Source organism: Myotis daubentonii, chromosome 18 (assembly GCF_963259705.1).
Source record: "Myotis daubentonii chromosome 18, mMyoDau2.1, whole genome shotgun sequence".
NCBI classification, from domain to species: domain Eukaryota; kingdom Metazoa; phylum Chordata; class Mammalia; order Chiroptera; family Vespertilionidae; genus Myotis; species Myotis daubentonii.
In genome coordinates this window covers 21,042,105-21,063,329 of record NC_081857.1, presented here as the reverse complement: position 1 = coordinate 21,063,329, position 21,225 = coordinate 21,042,105, and the positions used below count along the sequence as shown (strand labels likewise).

General features: G+C 35.1%; 1 protein-coding gene across 2 annotated transcripts in view; it reads left to right on the top strand.

Annotated features, from left to right (window-relative positions):
* Positions 1–21,225, top strand: part of XPR1 (xenotropic and polytropic retrovirus receptor 1) — a 111,807-nt gene that overhangs the window by 72,074 nt on the left and 18,508 nt on the right. For both annotated transcript variants that reach the window (XM_059675546.1, XM_059675547.1), the window contains exons 8-12: positions 4,366–4,556; positions 4,753–4,932; positions 8,560–8,731; positions 9,873–10,067; positions 19,702–19,868. In XM_059675546.1, coding sequence (XP_059531529.1) covers positions 4,366–4,556; positions 4,753–4,932; positions 8,560–8,731; positions 9,873–10,067; positions 19,702–19,868 — 905 coding nt within the window. The remainder of the gene's footprint in view (positions 1–4,365; positions 4,557–4,752; positions 4,933–8,559; positions 8,732–9,872; positions 10,068–19,701; positions 19,869–21,225) is intronic.

Here is a 21,225-nt window from a genome sequence, read left to right as displayed (position 1 = left end):
AAACAAGGAGCGGTTGGGAGCTTCAGTCACCCGCCAGCCTGAAAACAGCCCTCAGCCCCTCACCCAGACTGGCCAGGCACCCCAGTGGGGACCCCCACCCTGATCCAGGACACCCTTCAGGGCAAACCAGCCGGCCCCCACCCATGCACCAGGCCTCTATCCTATATAGTAAAAGGGTAATATGCCTCCCAGCACCGGGATCAGCATGACGGGGCAGCGCCCAAACCCCCTGATCACCCTGCGGCTCTGTGTGTGACAGGGTGCGGTGCCCCAACCCCCTGATCGGCCCTGCTCTGTGTGTGACAGGGTGCGGTGCCCCAAACCCCTCCCCCCCACGGGCCCTGCTCTGTGTGTGACGGGGTAGAGCCATAACCTCCCCATCGGCCCTGCCCTGAGTGTGAGAGTGGCGGTGCCCCAACCCCCTGATCGGCCCTGCTCTGTGGGTGATAGAGGGCGGCGCCCCAACCCCCTGATCCGCCCTGCTCTGTGTGTGACAGGGGGCAGTGCCCCAACCCCCCAGTCGGCCCTGCCCTTAGTGTGACTGAGGGTGGCATTGCAACCTCCTGATCGGCCCTGCTCTGTGCATGACAGGGGCCGGCGCCCCAACTCCCCAATCGGCCCTGCTCTGAGCCCGACCAGGGGCTGCACCTAGGGATTGGGCCTGCCCTCTGCCACCCGGGAGCAGGCCTAAGCCAGCAGGTCGTTATCTCCCGAGGGGACCCAGACTGCGAGAGGGCACAGGCCAGGCTGAGAGACCCCCCCCCCCCCCGAGTGCACAAATTTTTGTGCACCGGGCCTCTAGTGGTCTATAAAACCCTACAGGATCTCGCCTTTCTGAGCCTTTCTGGCTTTACATCCTGTCATCCTTCCCACATCCAGTTTCACTCTGTTTTCAGTCACTCTTGTGTTGTCACTATTCTTTGAACACTCTGAGCTCATTCCCATCTACAGGCCCTTGCAATTGCCTAAAAGGCTCTTCCCCGAATTGTCTATGCTTATTTCCTCACTTCATTCATATGCTCTCTATTCAAATGCCACCTCCCCCAGGAAGGCCTTTCCTGATCACCTCTAAAATAGCTTGTTCTGTCCCTTTAGCCTACATTAGTTTTCTTCAGAGCACTTGTAAGTACATGGCGTAATATTTCATATTTATGTTTCTTGATATCTGTTTTCCCACTGGAATGTAAGTTCCTTGATGCTTTGCCATTTATTTCTCCTGTTCACCGTTGTATCTCCAGCACCTAGAACACTGCCTGGGACATAGTAGGGACAATATTAAAAAAACATTGGTGGAAGTTTGAATGGATGGAAGAGAAAGGTCCAAGATGAAATTAAATGATATATAAGCATACATACATTCTTTCATTTAGAAATGAAATTTATACTGGACATTGATGGAATGGGAGACATTTCAAGAGGAGACAAATAAGCAGAGATTTTAATTTTAGTTGGCCAGGGTAGAGGATGGGGTGTAGGAGGACGGAGTGAGTAATGAAGGAGAGAAGTGATATATTCAGCTAGGGTAAAGAAGAGTATTATTAGGTGATAAGAATGAAAATATAGCTTGAGGTCAGTTCATAGAAATCAGCTAAGAAATCTGAGTAAAACATGTTTTTGGATGCGAAGCACTACATCAGTATACATGGTGTGTATGTTGGGAGTTGTTTTTTCTATAGGGTAAACCTTAGTCATTTGTATGTGGAATTTTTTCTTTTATTCCCAAGTTGTACATGGTATTATCATCATCATTAAATAAGACATAAGAATAAATAAATGTCTTTATTCATTTTATGTGAATGAATTGAAAAGAAGTTTTTTAAAATTCAGGGACAAGTTGAGGGTTTTTTTCTTTCTTTCGTAAATATAGATTAAGTTTTTGTGAGACACTCGGAGTTGTTTTTACTGTGTGGTTTATGCATTTAGTGTTGTGTATTATGTTCTCTCACCTCAGAGCCCTTCTTTGTTTGATCTTTGTGTTTGTATGGGGAGAAGCAGGGTAAATATAGTTAATGCCAGCTGTCTATCCTTATTTATCTCCCAGCAGGTGCTTAAAAGATAACAGTGTTGAAAGAGAAACACAACAATAGTAATGCATGTACAAGCACGATTCTTTTTTCAAACATTTACATCAAAAAACTGTGTGCATAATTTTTGTAGTTTCTCAAATGGACATGACCTGATTATGTAATAATTTGTCTGAAATTTATGTATTTTTACTTTCATGAAGATGAAAAATTACCTGTTTAGATTTTTTTAAACTTCTCTTATAGATTCCTAATAACCTTAATTTGATATGGTAACAACATACTTGTTTCTTTGCAGTCTATTTTTCACATAACAGTTAGAGTAGCCCATTGAAATTATTAATCTGGTCATGTCACTTATGTGTAAAATTCATTGACTTCATACATCAGAGTAAAAGCTTAAATCTTGACCAAGTACTTCAAAGTCCGACCTGATCTTCCCCTGGCTATCTTTTTACCACTTTAACTTTCATTTATTCCAATCATAGTGGCCTCGGCCTTCTTCCTGTTCCTGGAGCACGCCAGGCTCACAACTGTTGTAGGACTCTTACTTTCCTTTCGCTTGGAGCTCTATCTCTTCAGATATTCACATTATTCATTCCCTGTTTCCTTAAGGAAATGCAAATGGCCTACAAATGTCACATCCTGAGAGGTTTTCTTGACCACCCTACCTAAAATATCACCTAACATCACCCTTTATCTCCTTACCCTACATTTTTTTTTTCCAAAAAAAAAATCACTATCTGATATTATACAGAATAGAAGTTTCTGGAGACAGGTGTTTTGTCTGTTGTTCATTACTGAATCCGCAGCTCTTAGATTGGGCATAGAAGGAGGTGCTATAAAACACCTAATAAATATTTGTCAAATTAAGGAAAAAATGAAGTTTTCTCAAGTAAAAGGAAAAAGAAACTGATGTATACTGAATACTCAAAATTGGCCAAACTTTGTTTTAGTCATTTAATATATGTTGTTCACAAATAATCATCTTAAACTTTTAAGAATAGATATTATCCCCATTGACAAGGAAACTGAGATTTAGAAAAATTAAATTATTTGCCCTAGTGTAGCTAGGGTTTGAAATCTGGTTTATTGTATTTGACTTCAAAGCAAAGCTTTATTCACACTGTATTTTTAAATTATCACATGTGCTATGTACTATAGAGAATACAAAGTTAAATAATAAATGATTATTTATATTAAGTGTATAAGGTAGTATATAATTAAATATTAAATGTATGGTATTACTAGTACATTTTATAGTTATTTGGAAAAATTGAGAAATTATTAGCCAAATTGAAATGTTTGGCACATAGTAGGCTCAAAATGAAACATTCGTTCAGTGAATTTCTGAACAAATGAGGATCTGGCTCTTAAGTAGAATTTGAATTTTTGGAAAGAGCAAGGCCATTTTATGTATACAGAGCAACATAAGCAAATGTGAAACATGAACGTGTTAAAAGGATAATAAAATGATAAGAATTAAAATGTTTAGGGGTACTATGAGATAAGTTTTTGGAAAAATGAATTGGAGATCAGATTGTGGAGAACTTGCATTGGGAGGCTAAAGTATTTGAATGTTATTAGAGAGCTATAGAATAATAGTGATACCGAACATTTATATGGACAATAGAATGTAGTGGTTAAGAGTGTGGGCTTTGAAGCAAAACTGAGTTAAAATCCTGACTCTGCCTTATATTAGATTATTAACCCTTAGCCCTGCTCCTGCTAACCTGTCACTGCTCTAGTTTTCTCATCAATCAAATAGCAATAATAGTTTTTAACTCACAGAGCCATTGAGGATTAGATGAGTTATTATATGTAAAGATACTGGGAACAATCCTTAGCACATTATAATCATTCTGTAAGTATTAACTGCTGTCATTTATATCACTTCAGTTTTCACATTACCATCCTGTGTACTATTTCCTTTAATTTTCACAGCAATTCAGTGAGGTAGGTATTACATATCCACTTTAATGATGGACAAAACCAAACCAAAGAAGTTGTGTCATGTCAGAAATCTCCAGCTGACAGAACTGATGTTAAATAGTTCTAAACTATTTTACCTTGGTTCTCTGTAATTTAAGAAACTAATGGAATGGTGAACTAACATGCTAGTAGTCAAATTTTAGGAAAATTATTCTGGTGGGATTTTGCAGAGTGAAATGAAGATGGGAAAGAACCTAGAAGCAAATTTACAGGCTCTTGAGATAATCTAGATTTCTGTTTATTTATAAAAATTTCTATGCCAGGGCAATATCATTGAGAATTAAGAAAAAAGACAATAAAGGGGACATTATGAATATTCTAACTAACTAATTAATTTATATTCTTTCAGCTATATTTAAACTTGAAGCAGATAGAAGTATATGGCCCTTGATAAGAATCTATCGGGGTGGCTTTCTTCTGATTGAATTCCTTTTCCTACTGGGCATCAACACGTACGGTTGGAGACAGGCTGGAGTAAATCATGTGCTCATCTTTGAACTTAATCCAAGAAGCAATTTGTCTCATCAGCATCTCTTTGAGGTAATCAAAGCAAGATATAAAGTCCTACAAGTATAATTTGCATTAGCTATATAGTTGGTTTGGTGGGCACTGAAATCCACCTTCTTAAAGAGGACTACTGACTTAATTAACTAAACATTTTTCTTCCATTTCTTTTATTTAAGAGATTCTGAGTAATGACAAAAATAAAATTTTTGTCTCTTCCATTCTTTATCAGATTGCTGGATTCCTTGGGATATTGTGGTGCCTGAGCCTTCTGGCATGCTTCTTTGCTCCAATTAGTGTCATCCCCACATATGTGTACCCACTTGCCCTTTATGGATTTATGTTTTTCTTTCTTATCAACCCCACCAAAACTTTCTACTATAAATCCCGGTTTTGGCTGCTTAAACTGCTGGTAAGTCCAAAAATTTGTGTATCATTTTTAGAGAGGTATACTGTATTTGTCATTGGCTTCCTCCAGGATGAAACCCAGGCTGCTTTATTGCACAGCTTCATAAAGCACGGTTCACATTGTAATCTGTGCGAGTGGCGCCCCAGCTCCAGAGTCAAAGAATGCAATATGACTGGTACACCTGATGTTATACAGTGCAGCCTCTTGGCAAAAGCACAAGTGCATTTTTCCCTCTGAAAATGGAATATGAAGTGTCCAGATATTGAAATGATTTTGCTAATTAATAATAATTCATGATTAATTTAGTTACTTCATTATTTAATCAGCTCTGGTAATATGTAGAATGCTATAAATTTCCTTTTCTTAAAAAGTGATAAAATTGTTATTTTCCTGTTAAATTGATGTAAGTAGTCTACCATTTTTATTTTATGAAAGGTTGGTTCTCTGAAAGCAATAGAAATATCTTGCCAGGTCACCAAGTTTAATTTGAGAAGCTGACTTTAATTTTTGTTTAAATAAATTTCATTTCTTCTTCCACTTTATGTATTTCTTAATGATTGCAAAATCATATAGTCTCAGTATTAGGATATAGAATATAGTATTAGGATATGCAGAAATGGTAGCTATATTTTTTTGGTGATAGTGTAAAGTTAGCTCTGGGAAGGTACTTATGCTTACTCCTAAGTTAAACCAGCTCTATACTGAAAATCAGTTGGGGGTGCTTTCATATAATTATTTCTTAGATTATGAATTACAACTAACAGAAGAATAAAGATTAATAATTAAATTGACCATTCTCTATACATACTTTCAGAAGTCCCATAATTATTGCCTCACTTTTTTTTTTCACTTGATAAACTATACTTGCTTGAAAACTGTACTTTTTGTGTGTTTTTCCTTTTTGTATGCCCCTTAGGGTTAGATTTTTTTGTTTTTATTCGTAGCAATAAACTTTCCTACATATAGCATTAACTAAATTTTTTAAATCTAAAGACATAAAGTATGGCCTTCCTATTTAAAAAGTATAATAAGCATTCAACAAATAAAAAGCAACCTATGTTTGAATATAGATGAGTATTAATAGCAATCAGGAAAAGAAAATGGCTAGATCTCCTTGATTTTTCCTCCCAAAATTAGTTGATTTTTTTTTTTTTTTTTGGAGGAGGCACCTGGATCTGATTGTTTTTTATTTGTATTTCTTATTTCTTCTCCCACTAGAATTGAATTTTTATCACAAATTGAGAACCTCCCTCTTTTTCTCCAATTTTATTAAATGTAAATAAAAGAGCAAATAATTTTCTTTAAGTACCATTAGGCTTAATTTGGGGTTTGAATTCTGAGTATGGAACTTAGATTTGTAAGAGTATTTTGATAAGTTATAAGTATGCCATTACCATTAATAGGTTTTATCATCATCTAGAACAGTGGTCACCAACCTTTCAGGCCTCACAAACCAGCAGTGGTCCGCGAACCACCGGTTGACGACCACTACTCCAAAGGTTTCCTTAAACTAGTGGCTGCCAACCTTTCAGACTTCATGGACCACCAGTAGTCCACGGACCACTGATCTAGAATATTTTTAAAAGATAAATATTTGAGGGTGTGTGCGGAGGGGGTCAGTGGGGAAAACAAACAAACAAAGGGGGATATCTGTAATACTTTCAACAATAAAGGGGAAAAATGTGAGCCATTTTTCTCCCTCTTGAAATCTATACTAAAATAATTTCCAGTTAGTACAATATTATTAGACTAGAGGCCTGGTGCATGAAATTCACACACACAGGGCGGGGGGAGGGGTGGTTGGGAATAGGGGGAAGTCCCTGAGCCTGGCCTGCACCTTCTTGCAGTCCGGGAGCCCTCGGGGAATGTCTGACTGCTGTGGAGGCGGGAGAGACTCCTGCCACTGCTGCTGCACTCACCAGCTGTGAGCCCTGCTTCTGGCTAAGCAGAACACCCCCTGTGGGAACTCACCACCAGGGGGCGGCTCCTGCATTGAGCATCTGCCCCCTGGTCGTCAGTGTGTGTCATAGCGACTGGTAGTTCCGCCGTTCGGTTTATTTGTATATTAGCCTTTTATTATATAGGATTACCTTTCTTATTTTGAGATTGTCATTTTATTACTAGATTTTGTGGAGTTTTATAACTGTTACTTCCATTAAAAAATGTAGTATTCTTCTGGTTACAAGGATATAACTTTGAGATTATCAACATCTATTATTCCCTGCTTCAAGTATTGTGAAATCTCTATATAATTATTTTGAAATGAAGTTTGAAAGACTCAGAAAACTCAGGTATTAATATGACTGTCTCATTGCAATAACAAAGTAATATAGTTGTGTACATTGTGTTAAGTGAGCATTTCCCCTAGTGCATCATTGTTTGTTTAAATAGTAAGCTGTGATTCATGCGTGACAAGTTACTCTTATTAGCAGAATGATTCCCCATTGAGTAGTCATTTATCTATACATCTGCTATGTACTAATAAATGAGGACTTGTTGATGGAATAGGTTGGCAATGGTAATATAATAATAAGAAATAATAGAATAAAATATACTATCAGAAGCATTAAAATACAGAAGGAAGCATTGTGATTTGTTATATTTGTAATAATAATTGTTACCAAGAAAATTTTTATAGATAGTTTTAATATTAATTGACCTGTCAACTTAAATTCAAATCTGAGAAAACTTACTCTTAGACTTATTTCTAGCAGATTTACAAGAATGTTTCCACCCTAGTTATATTTCTTGGATATAGCTCTTTTTAAAGACCATGACATTAGTGAAATGAAAGTGACTTTGGTTAGAGAAGAAGGCATGCTTCAAACAATGAGATGCACCATCTTTCCCTTTCTATCGATACTTCATAGGCAAAGGAGAGCTTCGTGTTCATTTAGCAAAGTTCCCATCCCAGCTAAGATGGGAGAATATTCCAGAAATAATCATAACACATGGATCTCCTACAAAATTTACCTTAGAGCCTAATGTTAGACATTCTATCAGTGCTTCTACCTTCTGCCACTCTCTGCTTTCGATTTCAACTCTTCACATCTCTCTGCTCTCTATTTTCTAACTGTAGTTATTCTTGCCCTCCCAGCTTTATTTCCTTTCTTTGTTATGCATTCAACTCATTCCCTTCACTTCTAATTCTCAACCTTGCCACTGTGCCAGGTCCCTGTGTTTGTCATTGATTCATTCGTTTCCATTTTATCAGCTAAAGCAGTAGTTCTCAACCTTCCTAATGCCACGACCCTTTAATACAGTTCCTCAGGTTGTGGTGACCCCCAACCATAAAATTATTTTCGTTGCTACTTCATAACTGTAATTTTGCTACTGTTATGAATCGTAATGTAAATATCTGATATGCAGGATGTATTTTCATTGTTACTTGAACATAATTAAAGCATACTGATTAATCACAAAAACAATATGTAATTATATATGTGTTTTCTGATGGTCTTAGGCGAACCCTGTGAAAGGGTCGTTCGACCCCTAAAGGGGTTGCGACGTACAGGTTGAGAACCGCTGAGCTAAAGTAATCACGTTGGGTGGTCACACATGAATTAGAGAAATTTAATATGAATTTTCTTATTTCTCTGTGTTTCTTTTTTTTCCCCCCCTTTCTCCCAGTTTCGAGTATTTACAGCCCCCTTCCATAAGGTAGGCTTTGCTGATTTCTGGCTGGCTGATCAGCTGAACAGCCTGTCAGTGATACTAATGGACCTGGAATATATGATCTGCTTCTACAGTTTTGAGCTCAAATGGGATGAAAGTGGGGGCCTGTTGCCAAATAATTCAAAAGGTAGAGTATGAATGCACATCCACACTACTGAACTGCCAAAGTACACCAAGAAATATTGGGAATGATAACTAAGACATTTAAGATCATCGTGAAAACTCATCCAATAATGTTACAAACTTAATTAAATGTACTTGGCACTTTTTTAGCAATTTCTTTATCTGATATACTTTGGCTCTTAAATTATGTTATGATTTTAGCCATTCATTTGCCAAGAGATTTACAACTTACACTTAAAGAATTCTAAAACTTAAAAAAAAAAAAAGTCCTAGTACATTGGTACTTATATCACAAATGCTTTAGTGCCAACAATTGCCATCATGGTATTGCTTTTTTTAATGATCAAAAAGATTATTATTTAGAATTGGATTGAGTGCTTTGAGATAGTCATTAGTCTATTTTTTTTTTTTTAATCTTACTGGGAATCTTGTTTTTCTTCTGGCTCTTTTTCCCACTCTTAGTTTATACCATGAGTTCAAGTTATTAAGGAATTTTGCCTTAATAACAAACACCAAATTTAGATAGCTTATGTACTATCTAACAAAAATTAATGAAGCCAGTGCCAACACATTTTCATTGATTGCCAGTAGATGACAACTATATTGTAGGTTGACCACATCCCCAGAATTTGAAGAAAAATTAATTTATCAATTCCTTCTCATTTACTAATACAAACTTTGCTCTTAGTTTTTTTAAAAAAAAAAGAGTACAGGTGCATGAATAACCTATAGTAGATATATTATAATGGTTTGGAGTTCATGAAATTGACTGGAGTCATCAGTGATATTTGTACGTTTTCCAGGTGTTTGAGACAGAGCTAATTTTTTTTCTCTTTGACTAATATACTCAACTTCTAATTTTATTATGGTTTTACCACACTCCAAAGAAAGTGATTCCAGAAGAGATAGTCAGAAACCTGTGAGGGTGGGCTTTCCCACTAGGTCCTTCCTAAGTATTTTACCTTCTCTCCTAGGCTTCCTTACCACTAAAAAGTTTGATACTAAAATAGTTGCAAAGAAGAAAGTGATTCTGAAACCCAGGCTCTGTGCTTTCATGGACTTGCTAGTGGTTATAGCATATGATTAAATGATGTGAACAAGTTATTTCTTTTATTGTAATCTTTTCTTCTTTGAAATCTTCACAGACCTAGAAATTTGCCACAAATATACATATGGTGTTCGGGCCATTGTTCAGTGCATTCCTGCTTGGCTTCGCTTCATCCAGTGCCTACGCCGATACCGAGACACAAAAAGGGCCTTTCCTCATTTAGTTAATGCTGGGAAATACTCTACAACTTTCTTCATGGTGACATTTGCAGCCCTTTACAGCACTCACAAAGGTATTCTATGACTGACTCTGAAGAGATTTTTAAAAACCCTTATTTTTACTACTTGAATCTGTTCCTTCCTCTGCATGCTTTTCCAGTTGTCGTGTTTTTTTACACTGAAGTTCTAGTCCCCTCAGCTATACGAATTTGTTCTTGAACATAATTTTAGTCTCATTCCAATATTTACTAACAAGTACCATTAAAAAGAATCAAAGTCATCTGGAATAGAAGGATTTGTGATAACATTTGAAATCCTGAATTATGTTTAATGGGTTTAGTCTATATGAACACCTTTGGTTTTCATTTGTTTTTTTTTATACTTGTTCGTTAATGAGGTTGGGAAATGCTAGGTGGAAAAGAGTCCCTCTGGCAATCATGTATATTTTTAATCACTTTCCTTCACCAAGTTGTAAGGAGTGTTTCCAGCCCATTTAACTGCAAATTGAGTTCTCTGATCGCTCTAGTTTCCTATCTCCATGGCAACCAGTTATTACTTGAGACTGCTCTTCTGTTGGGAGGAGAAAAAAGCTTTTAGTTCTGAGCCACATGCAGTCACGGCTTTTGAATTTTTAACCTTTTTTGAAGAACAATCTATCAAAGATCTTGCTTCCTTTTACTAAAATGTATTCTTCCTTTGTCTATTTAAATAAGTATCAGCCCACCTTTAGAGCCTGCATTCTCTCATCAATTGATGGTAAAGAAATGTTACTAATTGAAATTATCACCATTATTTTTAAATAGTTGGATAAATTTTTTTTGTAAAATTTTTTCAGTGATTTTTTTTTTTTTTTGAGGCACTGTATTTTAAGAGCCTTAGTGTTTTAGAATTGCTACTTATCTAAAGTGTGTCTAATGGTAATGAAAGATTAGGGTGGTGTTTTTTGTTTTTTGTAAGGCTTGCAATTTTGTCCCCAGAACACTTTATGTCATAATTGCACTTAAAAAAAAAGTTTTTTTAAAAATATATTTTTATTGATTTCAGAGAAAGGAAGGGAGAGGGATTGAGAGATAGAAACTTCGATTCCATCTGCTGCCTCCTGCATGCCCCCTACTGGAAATTGAGCCTGCAACCCAGGCATGTACCCTAACCGGGAATCTAACCTGTGACCTCCTGGTTCATGGGCCAACACTCAACCACTGAGCCACACCAGTTGGGTAACATACTTCCAGTTTTTGCAGTAGATTCTGTGATTATAGTACTATTGGTAATGCAGCCAATAACCTTTACTACTGTGTAGGCTCTCCTGTTAGATGAGAATTTAAGTACCTCAATGAGAGAAACACCTTTTCAAAACTCCTATAATTTTAGCTCTTGATGAGGAATGCTATTACTCAGTTCAGGCATGCATCATGATTTAGTTTTTACTAGAGGTTATTACTAGAGAATTTGTAAATCAGGCAATTAATTTGATAAGTAGTACTGTGTGACTCAAGAACCCTTTACTTTTCTCGAATTTTGGATAAAAATAGTCCTGATACCATTTATTAAGAAACTGAAAAGCTGAATTCCTTAAATTTGCAAACACTCTAAATCTAAAAACCTAAGGCTAGAAACAGTAGTTTGGATAGTATTATGGTCTTCAGACTTTTTTTGCTCATGTACCCCTTCAAATAATTTTTTAAACTATAATTTTATTTTATTATTTTAAATAATTATTATTTAAACTATATTACTTCTTGGATATTTTTAAGTTTACACCTGAACTTTTTTATCTTAAGTTTAAATAATAACCAAAAAATGTAGTTTCCAGTGTACTTTTAAAACAAAACTGCTAAATGTTCCTATTAAATGTATCCAAGTAATTTAAATATAGAAGCATAATACTTACCATGACTTCTTTTTTTAAATGAAGCAACTCTTTAAATAGTTAGAAATTTTATATCTGTTTCCCACTGAACTTTAATGTAATATATTTTTATGTTTTAATGAATTTTGTCTGACATGTATATAGAAATTAAATTTTTTTCTTCCTCTTTTATAATTTTCATTGCCCTGATTATTATCTATAGTTGATCAAAATAACATTATAAATGTATTACAAATTTTAATGATTGTTACACAAAATCTCTATATGAGAGAAATTTATATTACTTATTACTATTGCATTTTTCAGATTTTATACAAGTAAACTCTGAGAAACTTTGTTAACATAGGTATACACATGAGAATGAAAGTTTTCTTGTTACAATATCAGTGTTTTTTAACAAATCCTGAGTTTTATGACCAAAAAAATTGCATAGTAGTATATCATCAATAACTATTTTTAGTGATCTCTCAGAGATTTTTTGTTGAACATAAACTGAATAAAGTAAGGAATTGAACATAAACTGAATAAAAAAGGATTTGCTAACTAATCACTAGAGTCATTCACTTTCTGTTTCTGGACAGTATACTAAAAAGTTTGAGTAGGATCAATCATATGATATTTGATTTTAGAGGCTCCCTGGTTAGCCAGACATACTCAAGATCAATTAGGAAAATAAAAATATTATTAATTTCAGTAATGTTTGTCAATGCAGCATTTTTTTATTAATTACTTTTAAATGTATTTTTGAAAACAAGCCTTGGAATTGCAGGTTCTACTCATCCAATTTATGGAAAATATCTGCCATATACTACTACCCTAATTAGAAAACCAGTTGGCCCTATCAGAAAAAGTTCTGACTTAAAATGATCATATTTAGATATACTCCTGGGTAAACATCTCACTTCTCAGTTCTAAGTTGGGTGGGTAGGTGGTGCATAGAGAGAGAGGTTGAGCAAGTACCCTTTAATATTATTGAGAATATGCTATGAGTCAGGTTGTGCTAGGCACTAAAAATAGAGCTACAAACAAAACAAATTCTTGCCCTTAAGAATTTATAATCTAGTCGGAGAAATAATCAAGTGAAAGGATAAATTGGTTGCACAACAATGTGATTTTACGTAAAACTTCTGAACTGCACACCTTAGAAATGGTTAAGATGGTAAATTTTATGCTTATGTATTTTTTACCATGATAACAATTTTTTAAAAGCATTAAAATAAAGGGTAAAGAGATAAGCAAGGTAACTGAACAGCCTACAATACAGCACAAATCTCTAACCCAGCCTTTAGGCTTCAGGATGGGAAGTACAGAGCCGACTTCCCAGAGGTTAACCTATATCCTATTGTTTATATTGAATTAAGGAGGATTCCAGTTATTCCATTATGTGTTTTGCCCAAGGCCATGTAATTTGTGAGTGCTGGAAGTATTTCTGTTCATCTTTGGCCTAAGGCTGTTTGTTTTTTTCTCTCCCCAGACAAAACCACACCTTTAAAGTCTAAATAATAATGTCTATTTGGCGTACTTAACCATTTGTAAGGATTTTTATTTTTATTTTTATTGCTTAAAGTATTACAAAGGGTATTACATATGTTTCCTTTTTTCCCCCCCGCCCTTGACAGTCCCCTAGCCTCCCCTGTAAGGATTAAATAAGGTGGTAATTCACTTGAAATCACTTTATGTACTCTAATTTGCTACATAATTGGAATTTATCATTAAATGAAATACAGTTATCTTTGCTGTGTAAAGCTGGCATATGTGTGTCAAGTCTTTCTAAAAGAAACCCTTATGATCACCTTGGGTGGGGGGCTTGCATGGGGCAAGTATCAATTAGGAATGTATTTGGCTTTTTGTACAAGTAACACATGTTTACTCACTGAACTTGATTCACATGCCCCAGTCAAATTTTTTTAAAACACAAGCATTTTTTAGACAGGCCATTGGTTATATATCTTAATCATATCCCTAAATTTAAAGAAAAACACTTTTTGTAGTTGCTACATATTAAATATTTATATCACTCCTTCCCCCCCCCCCCCAAAAAAAAAAGCCTAAAACAGAGGGGGGAAATTTGAAAAGACAACTCAGAGGGACCAATGACAGAAAATTTAACATTGAGTGATGATCAAAAGTAGCATTTGATTTCTGTATTCTAAGAGAAAATGCAGGAGAAAACATAAATTTTGGAAATAATTATTGGGCCAAAAGAATAGAATCTGAATGGTTAATGAGGTAGATCTTTTTCTATTGTGTATGCGCTATTATTGCAAAGGATATGTTTTATGATGGGGGACGGGTAGAAGATGGTGAAGTAACCTTGTTCAAACTCTGAGTCTTTTCAGAGAACTAGCCCACAGGAGGTACCATAGTAACAGCATCAGGGAATTTTTAAGATATTTTTCAAAGACATGTCTTAGTTTGCCCTAGCCATTTTGGCTCAGTGGATAGGTCGTGGGTTTGATTCCGGTCAAGGTCATGTAAAATTGTAGGTCGATCCCCAGCCCCAGTCGGGGCACATGTGGGAGCAACCAATCGATGTGTCTCTCTCGCATCGATGTTTTTCTTTCTCTCTATTTATCCTCCTCCCTTCCACTCTCTCTAAAAATCAATAGGAAAATATCCTCAGGTGAAGATGGACAACAGCAGCAAAAAAGATATGTCTTTGTTTATCTGCATAATTTGTAAAAGCAGAAGCACAAAAATGAACTCTGTACCTAGAATAATTTTTTAAAACGTGAGGAAGGTGGTTTAGGCCCATTTTAGGGAGTCTGTGTATGATAATATTGCAGGTAGCCCTCACTTGTTGCAGTAAGAAGGAAACACATTTTAAACATTTCAGTATATTTTCTTTTCCATCATTGATTTTAGAAGCAAAGGTGTAGCCAAGCAAAGATTTAGTTAGCAGCCAATCTCCATATTTTAAGAATTCACATTTTATTACAAGCCTAAATTTGATGCCAACTCCTATAAGTTTTTGTTGGATTTGGGATTGGAAGAGTGTTTTAAATGGTTTTTGTGTGTCCTTGAGGTTTTTTGGCTTTGGCAAGGAAAAGCCTATGGGAGATACAATAATAGAAAAGGCCATTGTGTTGTCATTTCTACCCCGTTGATGGGGAGAGAGTGCTTCATTAGATTTTCTGTTTTTCATTTACAGTGTCTAATATTCTAAAGTATTCATATATTCATAGTGTAATTTACTCTTTGTTGTTCTCCAAATATAAAGAAGAAAAAGCTTCTTTTAAAAATACTTCATATTTTACTTTAAATTTTATTGGAAGAGTATGCTAACAAGCATTTGCTATTACACTTTTACAAATACTTGGGGAAAACAGTCTTTGCTGAGTTCATTTATGTTTGCTTGTTGTTTCCTAGTGCCCAGGTCCCTTCTAGATCCCTTCATGTTTAATATTCTGGAAGGGGTGCTGTGCTCCCTAATAAGGATTCCTCAGCAGTAGTTCAGTGCCTTCAGTGCAAATAGTCATTTCATTGTTTGAGTGAGCACACATAGTCCTGAAGTGCTTCCTCTCTGGGTATGGCCAGTTGGTTACTCTATTTCTACCTTGAATAATGGGCCACTATGCCTGAATTTCCAAATTTTAGTCTTATTATACATAAAATAGAAACACTCATTTTAAAAATATTCTCTAGGGAAACTTTTATTCTATTTTTTAAAAGACATACAAATCATTTGGGTAAATGTTTTTATTTTTGGCTTATTATTGAAAGTATCTCAAATTTTTAATGTCTGTCTGGCCTGCCCTGACAATAAATATAATGATCACCTGAGAAGGGGTAATACCTATGACCATACGTATTAACTAAGATCACCTGAAGATTAGGGAAGTATCTATATCCATTAATTTTCAGAGAGCCATATTATTTTCATAATTTAGTGGTTTGATTAGTTGGGCAATAAGACTAGAACTAAGATTTGTTGAATGTCAAGCTCATTCATAACTCAGCTTACCTATATATCTTTGGGCTTTGAAAATGGTGTTTGTTTTCTTATTTGATTTCAAATTACAAACTAATAAGCTATTATCAAAATAGAAAGGTTTGGGTTGAAAATAATACTATTCACTTTCTCTTCACACATTGCCAATTTTTTTACTTTTAAAATATCCACCCTGAAGTATGGTTTAGAGTGACTTCCATGTGTAATTTTTCTGATTTCTTTCTTAGCACTTTTCCTAGCAAATTATTTTGCTTTACCGTTCCTATGATGGCTGTGGGTACAAAACTCTAAGAACCTTATTTTTCTTTGTTTTAGATTCAGTAGATGTCATTACCATAAATATGTCTAGTGTGAATTATGCTTCTAACATGGCAGGTGTGTAATAGAAGCTCAGGGGTAGAATAGCAATGACTTGATTTTCTGTGATTCTGAACATCATTAAAGTAGGCTACCAAAGTTAGCCAAGAGAGAATTAGATATAATTGCTTGCCTAAAGTGATAATATTTTTCCAGTACAGCTCCTGAATACCAATGAAGGCAGATGATTTCAGGGGGGAAGCACTCCTCATTTGGGAGATGGGAAAGATCAAATAAGGGTAATAATTAAAAAGAGACCAGTTCTTATCCTAGCATATGTAGATCAGGTGTATGTTAATCATCGTTTGAAAAAGTTCATAAGATAAAACATTAGTTATTACAAAATACTTTGTTAAAATATTTGTGTTTTTTTAAAGTAAGTCCTTGTGTATATTTCATAGAAATTTTATAGAAATAATATAGTCTTAGAATGGAGGGAGGCATTTGACTCATTGTACCATTTTAAGAATTATACTCTAAGGATAGGGCTTATAATTAAAAATCTAAGAGAAATTAAAGAAAACTAGCACATTGCTTTTACATTTCCCCAATAATCTTTTTTTATACAATAATTTGAACTCAGTGATTTCAGTAATTAGTAAAGAAAATCACCTTTCATTAATAAGACTTGATATTACTTATACTTATTTGAGAAATGCAAAAAGAGTTGCAAATACTGTATTATAATTTACAACTAAATTGCTTGTCTTAATCTCTTTGTGTTGATCTGGTTTTGAAAATATGAGAAGAGCCGAAACCGGTTTGGCTCAGTGGATAGAGCGTCAGCCTGCAGACTGAAAGGTCCCGGGTTCGATTCCGGTCAAGGGCATGTACCTGGGTTGTGGGCACATCCCCAGTAGGAGGCAGCTGATCGATGTTTCTCTCTCATCGATGTTTCCAACTCTCTATCTCTCTCCCTTCCTCTCTGTAAAAAATCAATAAAATATATATTTTTAAAAAAAAGAAAATATGAGAAGAGCATGAATTTTGTTAAGTTGCTAAGTTTGCTTTATTCTTTGCAAATCATAGTAGATGAGTGATAGGATTTTAAAAAAAATGCAACCATGATGCTAATAATTGAATTACATTACTAAGCTAGACCTCTCTATCAATAGAATGAGGTAAACAGGTATGTCAGAACACATCCAACTACACCTAAATAAAAAAAAAGTTTTGTTAGGCCGTTAGGTTGATGATTAATATTACACAATGTTGTAGTATAAATATTCAACCCGATTTGCTTTTGATGAAAAAAAGTTTTTGTGGAAGTAATTTAAACCTGAAAATGTATTTTTTTAATCCAAGTTTGTTCACTAGAATCGCTTGTGGGCTATTTTAAAAAATATTTGTTTCTTTTTCCTACCACTGACTTCCCAGGAGAAACTGATAGTTTGTGCTGCTGTATATTTAATAAAGCAGCTCTCTGGTGGGAGCGGGCGGGGGCGCGACTTATATGCAGTGCTTGGTAATTTCCATGGTATAAATACTTCCACCATAGCCAGTTTCAAGCTATTAAGATGATAACATTGAATGTTGAGAAAAGATATATAACGTTGTATAGTGTTCCCATCATTTGGTAAACTAAATATATAACCTAAAAATAATAATAGCAAAATTTAGTAAGATGATTAGGAAGTGATGAATTTTGAGTTTTTATTACCTTTGTTTTTAATATAACTAATTGCAAGTTTATGTAATTTAATTTTTAATAATGACTGTGTTTACCAACCAAACTTAGAAAGTTTTTGAAAATTTAGCAATTGGTTCTCATGAGCTGGTACAAACTGACTACACAACACTGGAGCTCTGAGATATCTGTGTGTGTGTGTTTTAACCAACTAACTAATTCTGATGCAAGCATCCTGCCAAACAGTTATTTTTCTAAAATATAGTTCTGATCCTATGGTCCAAAAAGGCATTCCATAGTTAGATACAAAATATCTTTTCCTGCCTCATTTCAAGTCATACCCATCCCCTACACCAGTGGTTCTCAACCTTCTGGCCCTTTAAATACAGTTCCTCATGTTGTGACCCAACAATAAAATTATTTTCGTTGCTACTTCATAACTGTAATGTTGTTACTGTTCTGAACCGTAATGTAAATATCTGATGTGCAGGATGGTCTTAGGCGACCCCTGTGAAAGGGTCATTCGACTGCCAAAGGAGTCGTGACCCACAGGTTGAGAACCGCTGCCCTATGCCTTCTGTGTTTCACCCACACTACGTTTAGATTATTTGCAGCTTCTCACACACACCTTGCACTTTCATTATCTTCCTTTAGCCTTGAATGGCCTTGCCTCATCTGCCTGACTTTTGTAGTACTATTTATTTATCCTTCTAGAAATAACTCAAATGCTACTTCCTCTGATTTCCTACTGTTGGAAACATTCCAATTCTCCTTGATGTTCTCACAGTACTTTGTTTATAATTCATTTTGAGCTCAAATTTATCATCAGTAACAAATGGTTGTTTCACTTACTAGATTGTAAACGGCCAAAGTGTCTTTGAATCATATTGTACTTAACACTTTAATACCTGAAAATGATTAATAAACATTTATTTACTTTAATAGAAAGGATTGTAGATAGTGCATCGTACATTATTTACTTTCTATGCCTTTGCGAAACTAACCAAAATTTAAACTTTTTGAATTAGATGTTTTGTCTCTTTTCCCCTGATGATTCAGGACCATACTACTAGTTATATGCCTATACCTGCACCTAAAGAACACAAATAATACCATGATGACTCTCGAACTTAACAGATAATTTCATTAGAGAACATATGAAGCACTTAAGACTAGAAAAAGACTAAATTGCATAACTATATTTGCAAATTATTTTTATTATTTGGATTTAGTGCCTTTATATTATTCCCAGCATAAAGTCACATTGGGCCTTTGTATCAGTAAATATCTCTGTAAGAAGCAAAATATGATTTGCTTTGTGGCTTGAAAGAAATTTGCTTGTATACTATACATGTTAAGAATAAATTTCTCATCAGTTGGTTACTTTCTGGTATTTTATCTAGAAAATTATCTCATTGTTATCACAGTAAGTATTGACAAGATCTAAGTGTATGAAAGTAATATTCTAAAGTAAAAACAATCCAAGAAATTTTTTGACGCAAATGCAGTGCATTCCTTGTTAAGTGGTATGTCATAAATTTTTTCATCTTTGACCCTAAGCTGCCACCTGATGGCAAAAATTAAAATAACATCTTTTGTAATATTAAAAACCTCCATTGCAAGTATTTAGATTTTTATGTATTTGACATAGAATCTCCAAAATTCCAAATGCACATTTGTACAAAGTTTATGACTCTTACAAGTCTTTGATGATTACTTTTTGGACTTCAGGAAAATCAGATTTTTTTAATTTAACCTTTCTGCAACAATAATCCTACTAGGAGGATTTGTTTAAAATCTTACATCCTTTATGGAGCTGTATAAAGAATATATTCTTTAGTTTTATTTAATGAAGAATTTACTTGAATTGAGTAATTTCTCCTTTCCCTTTTCTTTCTTCAGAACAAGATCACTCAGACACCAGAGTATTCTTTTACCTGTGGATTGTCTTTTATGTCATCAGTTCCTGCTATACTCTCATCTGGGATCTGAAGATGGACTGGGGTCTCTTTGATAAGAATGCAGGAGAAAACACCTTTCTTCGGGAAGAGATTGTATACCCCCAAAAAGTGTGTACAATGTTTGTGTTTATTTAAGAAAACAAACAAACAAAACCTCAGGTGTACCACCAGCTAAATCCCATGCAATATATACCAAATTCCAACCTAATGTAATTATAAAAACAGCTGTTGACTAAAAAATACTGATTTGGTTATCAAAAATGTATCAAGGTGCTTACTATATGCTAAGCACTGTAAAAAATGAAAACAGTAAAATTCTGGTGTTGTTTTTTTTTTTTTTTTATTAGTTAAGGTATTACAAATGTGTCCTCATCCCCCCCAAAATTCTGGTTTTTAAAGAGGCCATGGACTATATTATAAACCAATAAGTAAACAGATTGCAATACCATGTAATAAAGACTAAAATAGAGGAACAAATAGCTTACTATAATTTATGATTTATTTTTGAGCATGCAATTCCCTCCACTCAAATGCCCTCTCTCCCCTTTGTCTTCCTACCAAACTCCTGTTCCTCCCTTTTAAAAGTCAGTTTTAGTTTTATTTTCTCTAAGAAGCCTTTCTTTACTTCTCTAAGCTAAGCATATTTAGCTATTCATCCTAATCCCATTTTATGCTATACAAACTTCACTGTAGCAGTCATCACATTGTATTATTTGGTTAAGTATCCATATCCCTCACTGCTCTGCATAGTTCCTGGTATATAGTAGACTTAATGTTTGTGGAATGAATGTATAAATACTTGACTGACAGTACTGTGAAAGCACAGGAAAGGGAGTGCCTGAGTGCTTGGTGCATCAATAAAGTTTCTTTTATTTATTTCAACCAACCTTTGTTAAGGTGCCAATTCAACCCGAAATATATGGATAATTCCTCAGGAATTATTTTAGGGTTTACCTATGTATGAATGAAAATATGAGAGGCTGAATTAAAAAATCAAAAGATCAAGAGTATCTTTATTCAGATATTGAAAAGAAATTAAACAATGAACTGGGAATCCTGATAAGTGAATTCTAATCCAAGCTCACTCTCTAACTAGCTATATAACTTTTAGGCAACCAGACTGCAGTGTATTATCTTCTGTAAGGCAGGGTGTTACTCTAGGTCAGTGATGGCGAACCTTTTGAGCTTGGCGTGTCAGCATTTTGAAAAACCCTAACTTAACTCTGGTGCTGTGTCACATATAGAAATTTTTTGATATTTGCAACCATAGTAAAACAAAGATTTATATTTTTGATATTTATTTTATACTAGAGGCCCAGTGCACAAAAATTTGTGCACTCGGGGTGGGGGGGTCCCTCAGCCTGGCCTGTGCCCTCTCACAGTCTGGGACCCCTCGGGGGATGACCATCTGCTGGCTGAGGCCTTGCTCCCCAGGGGATTGGGCCTAAGCTGGCAATCAGACATT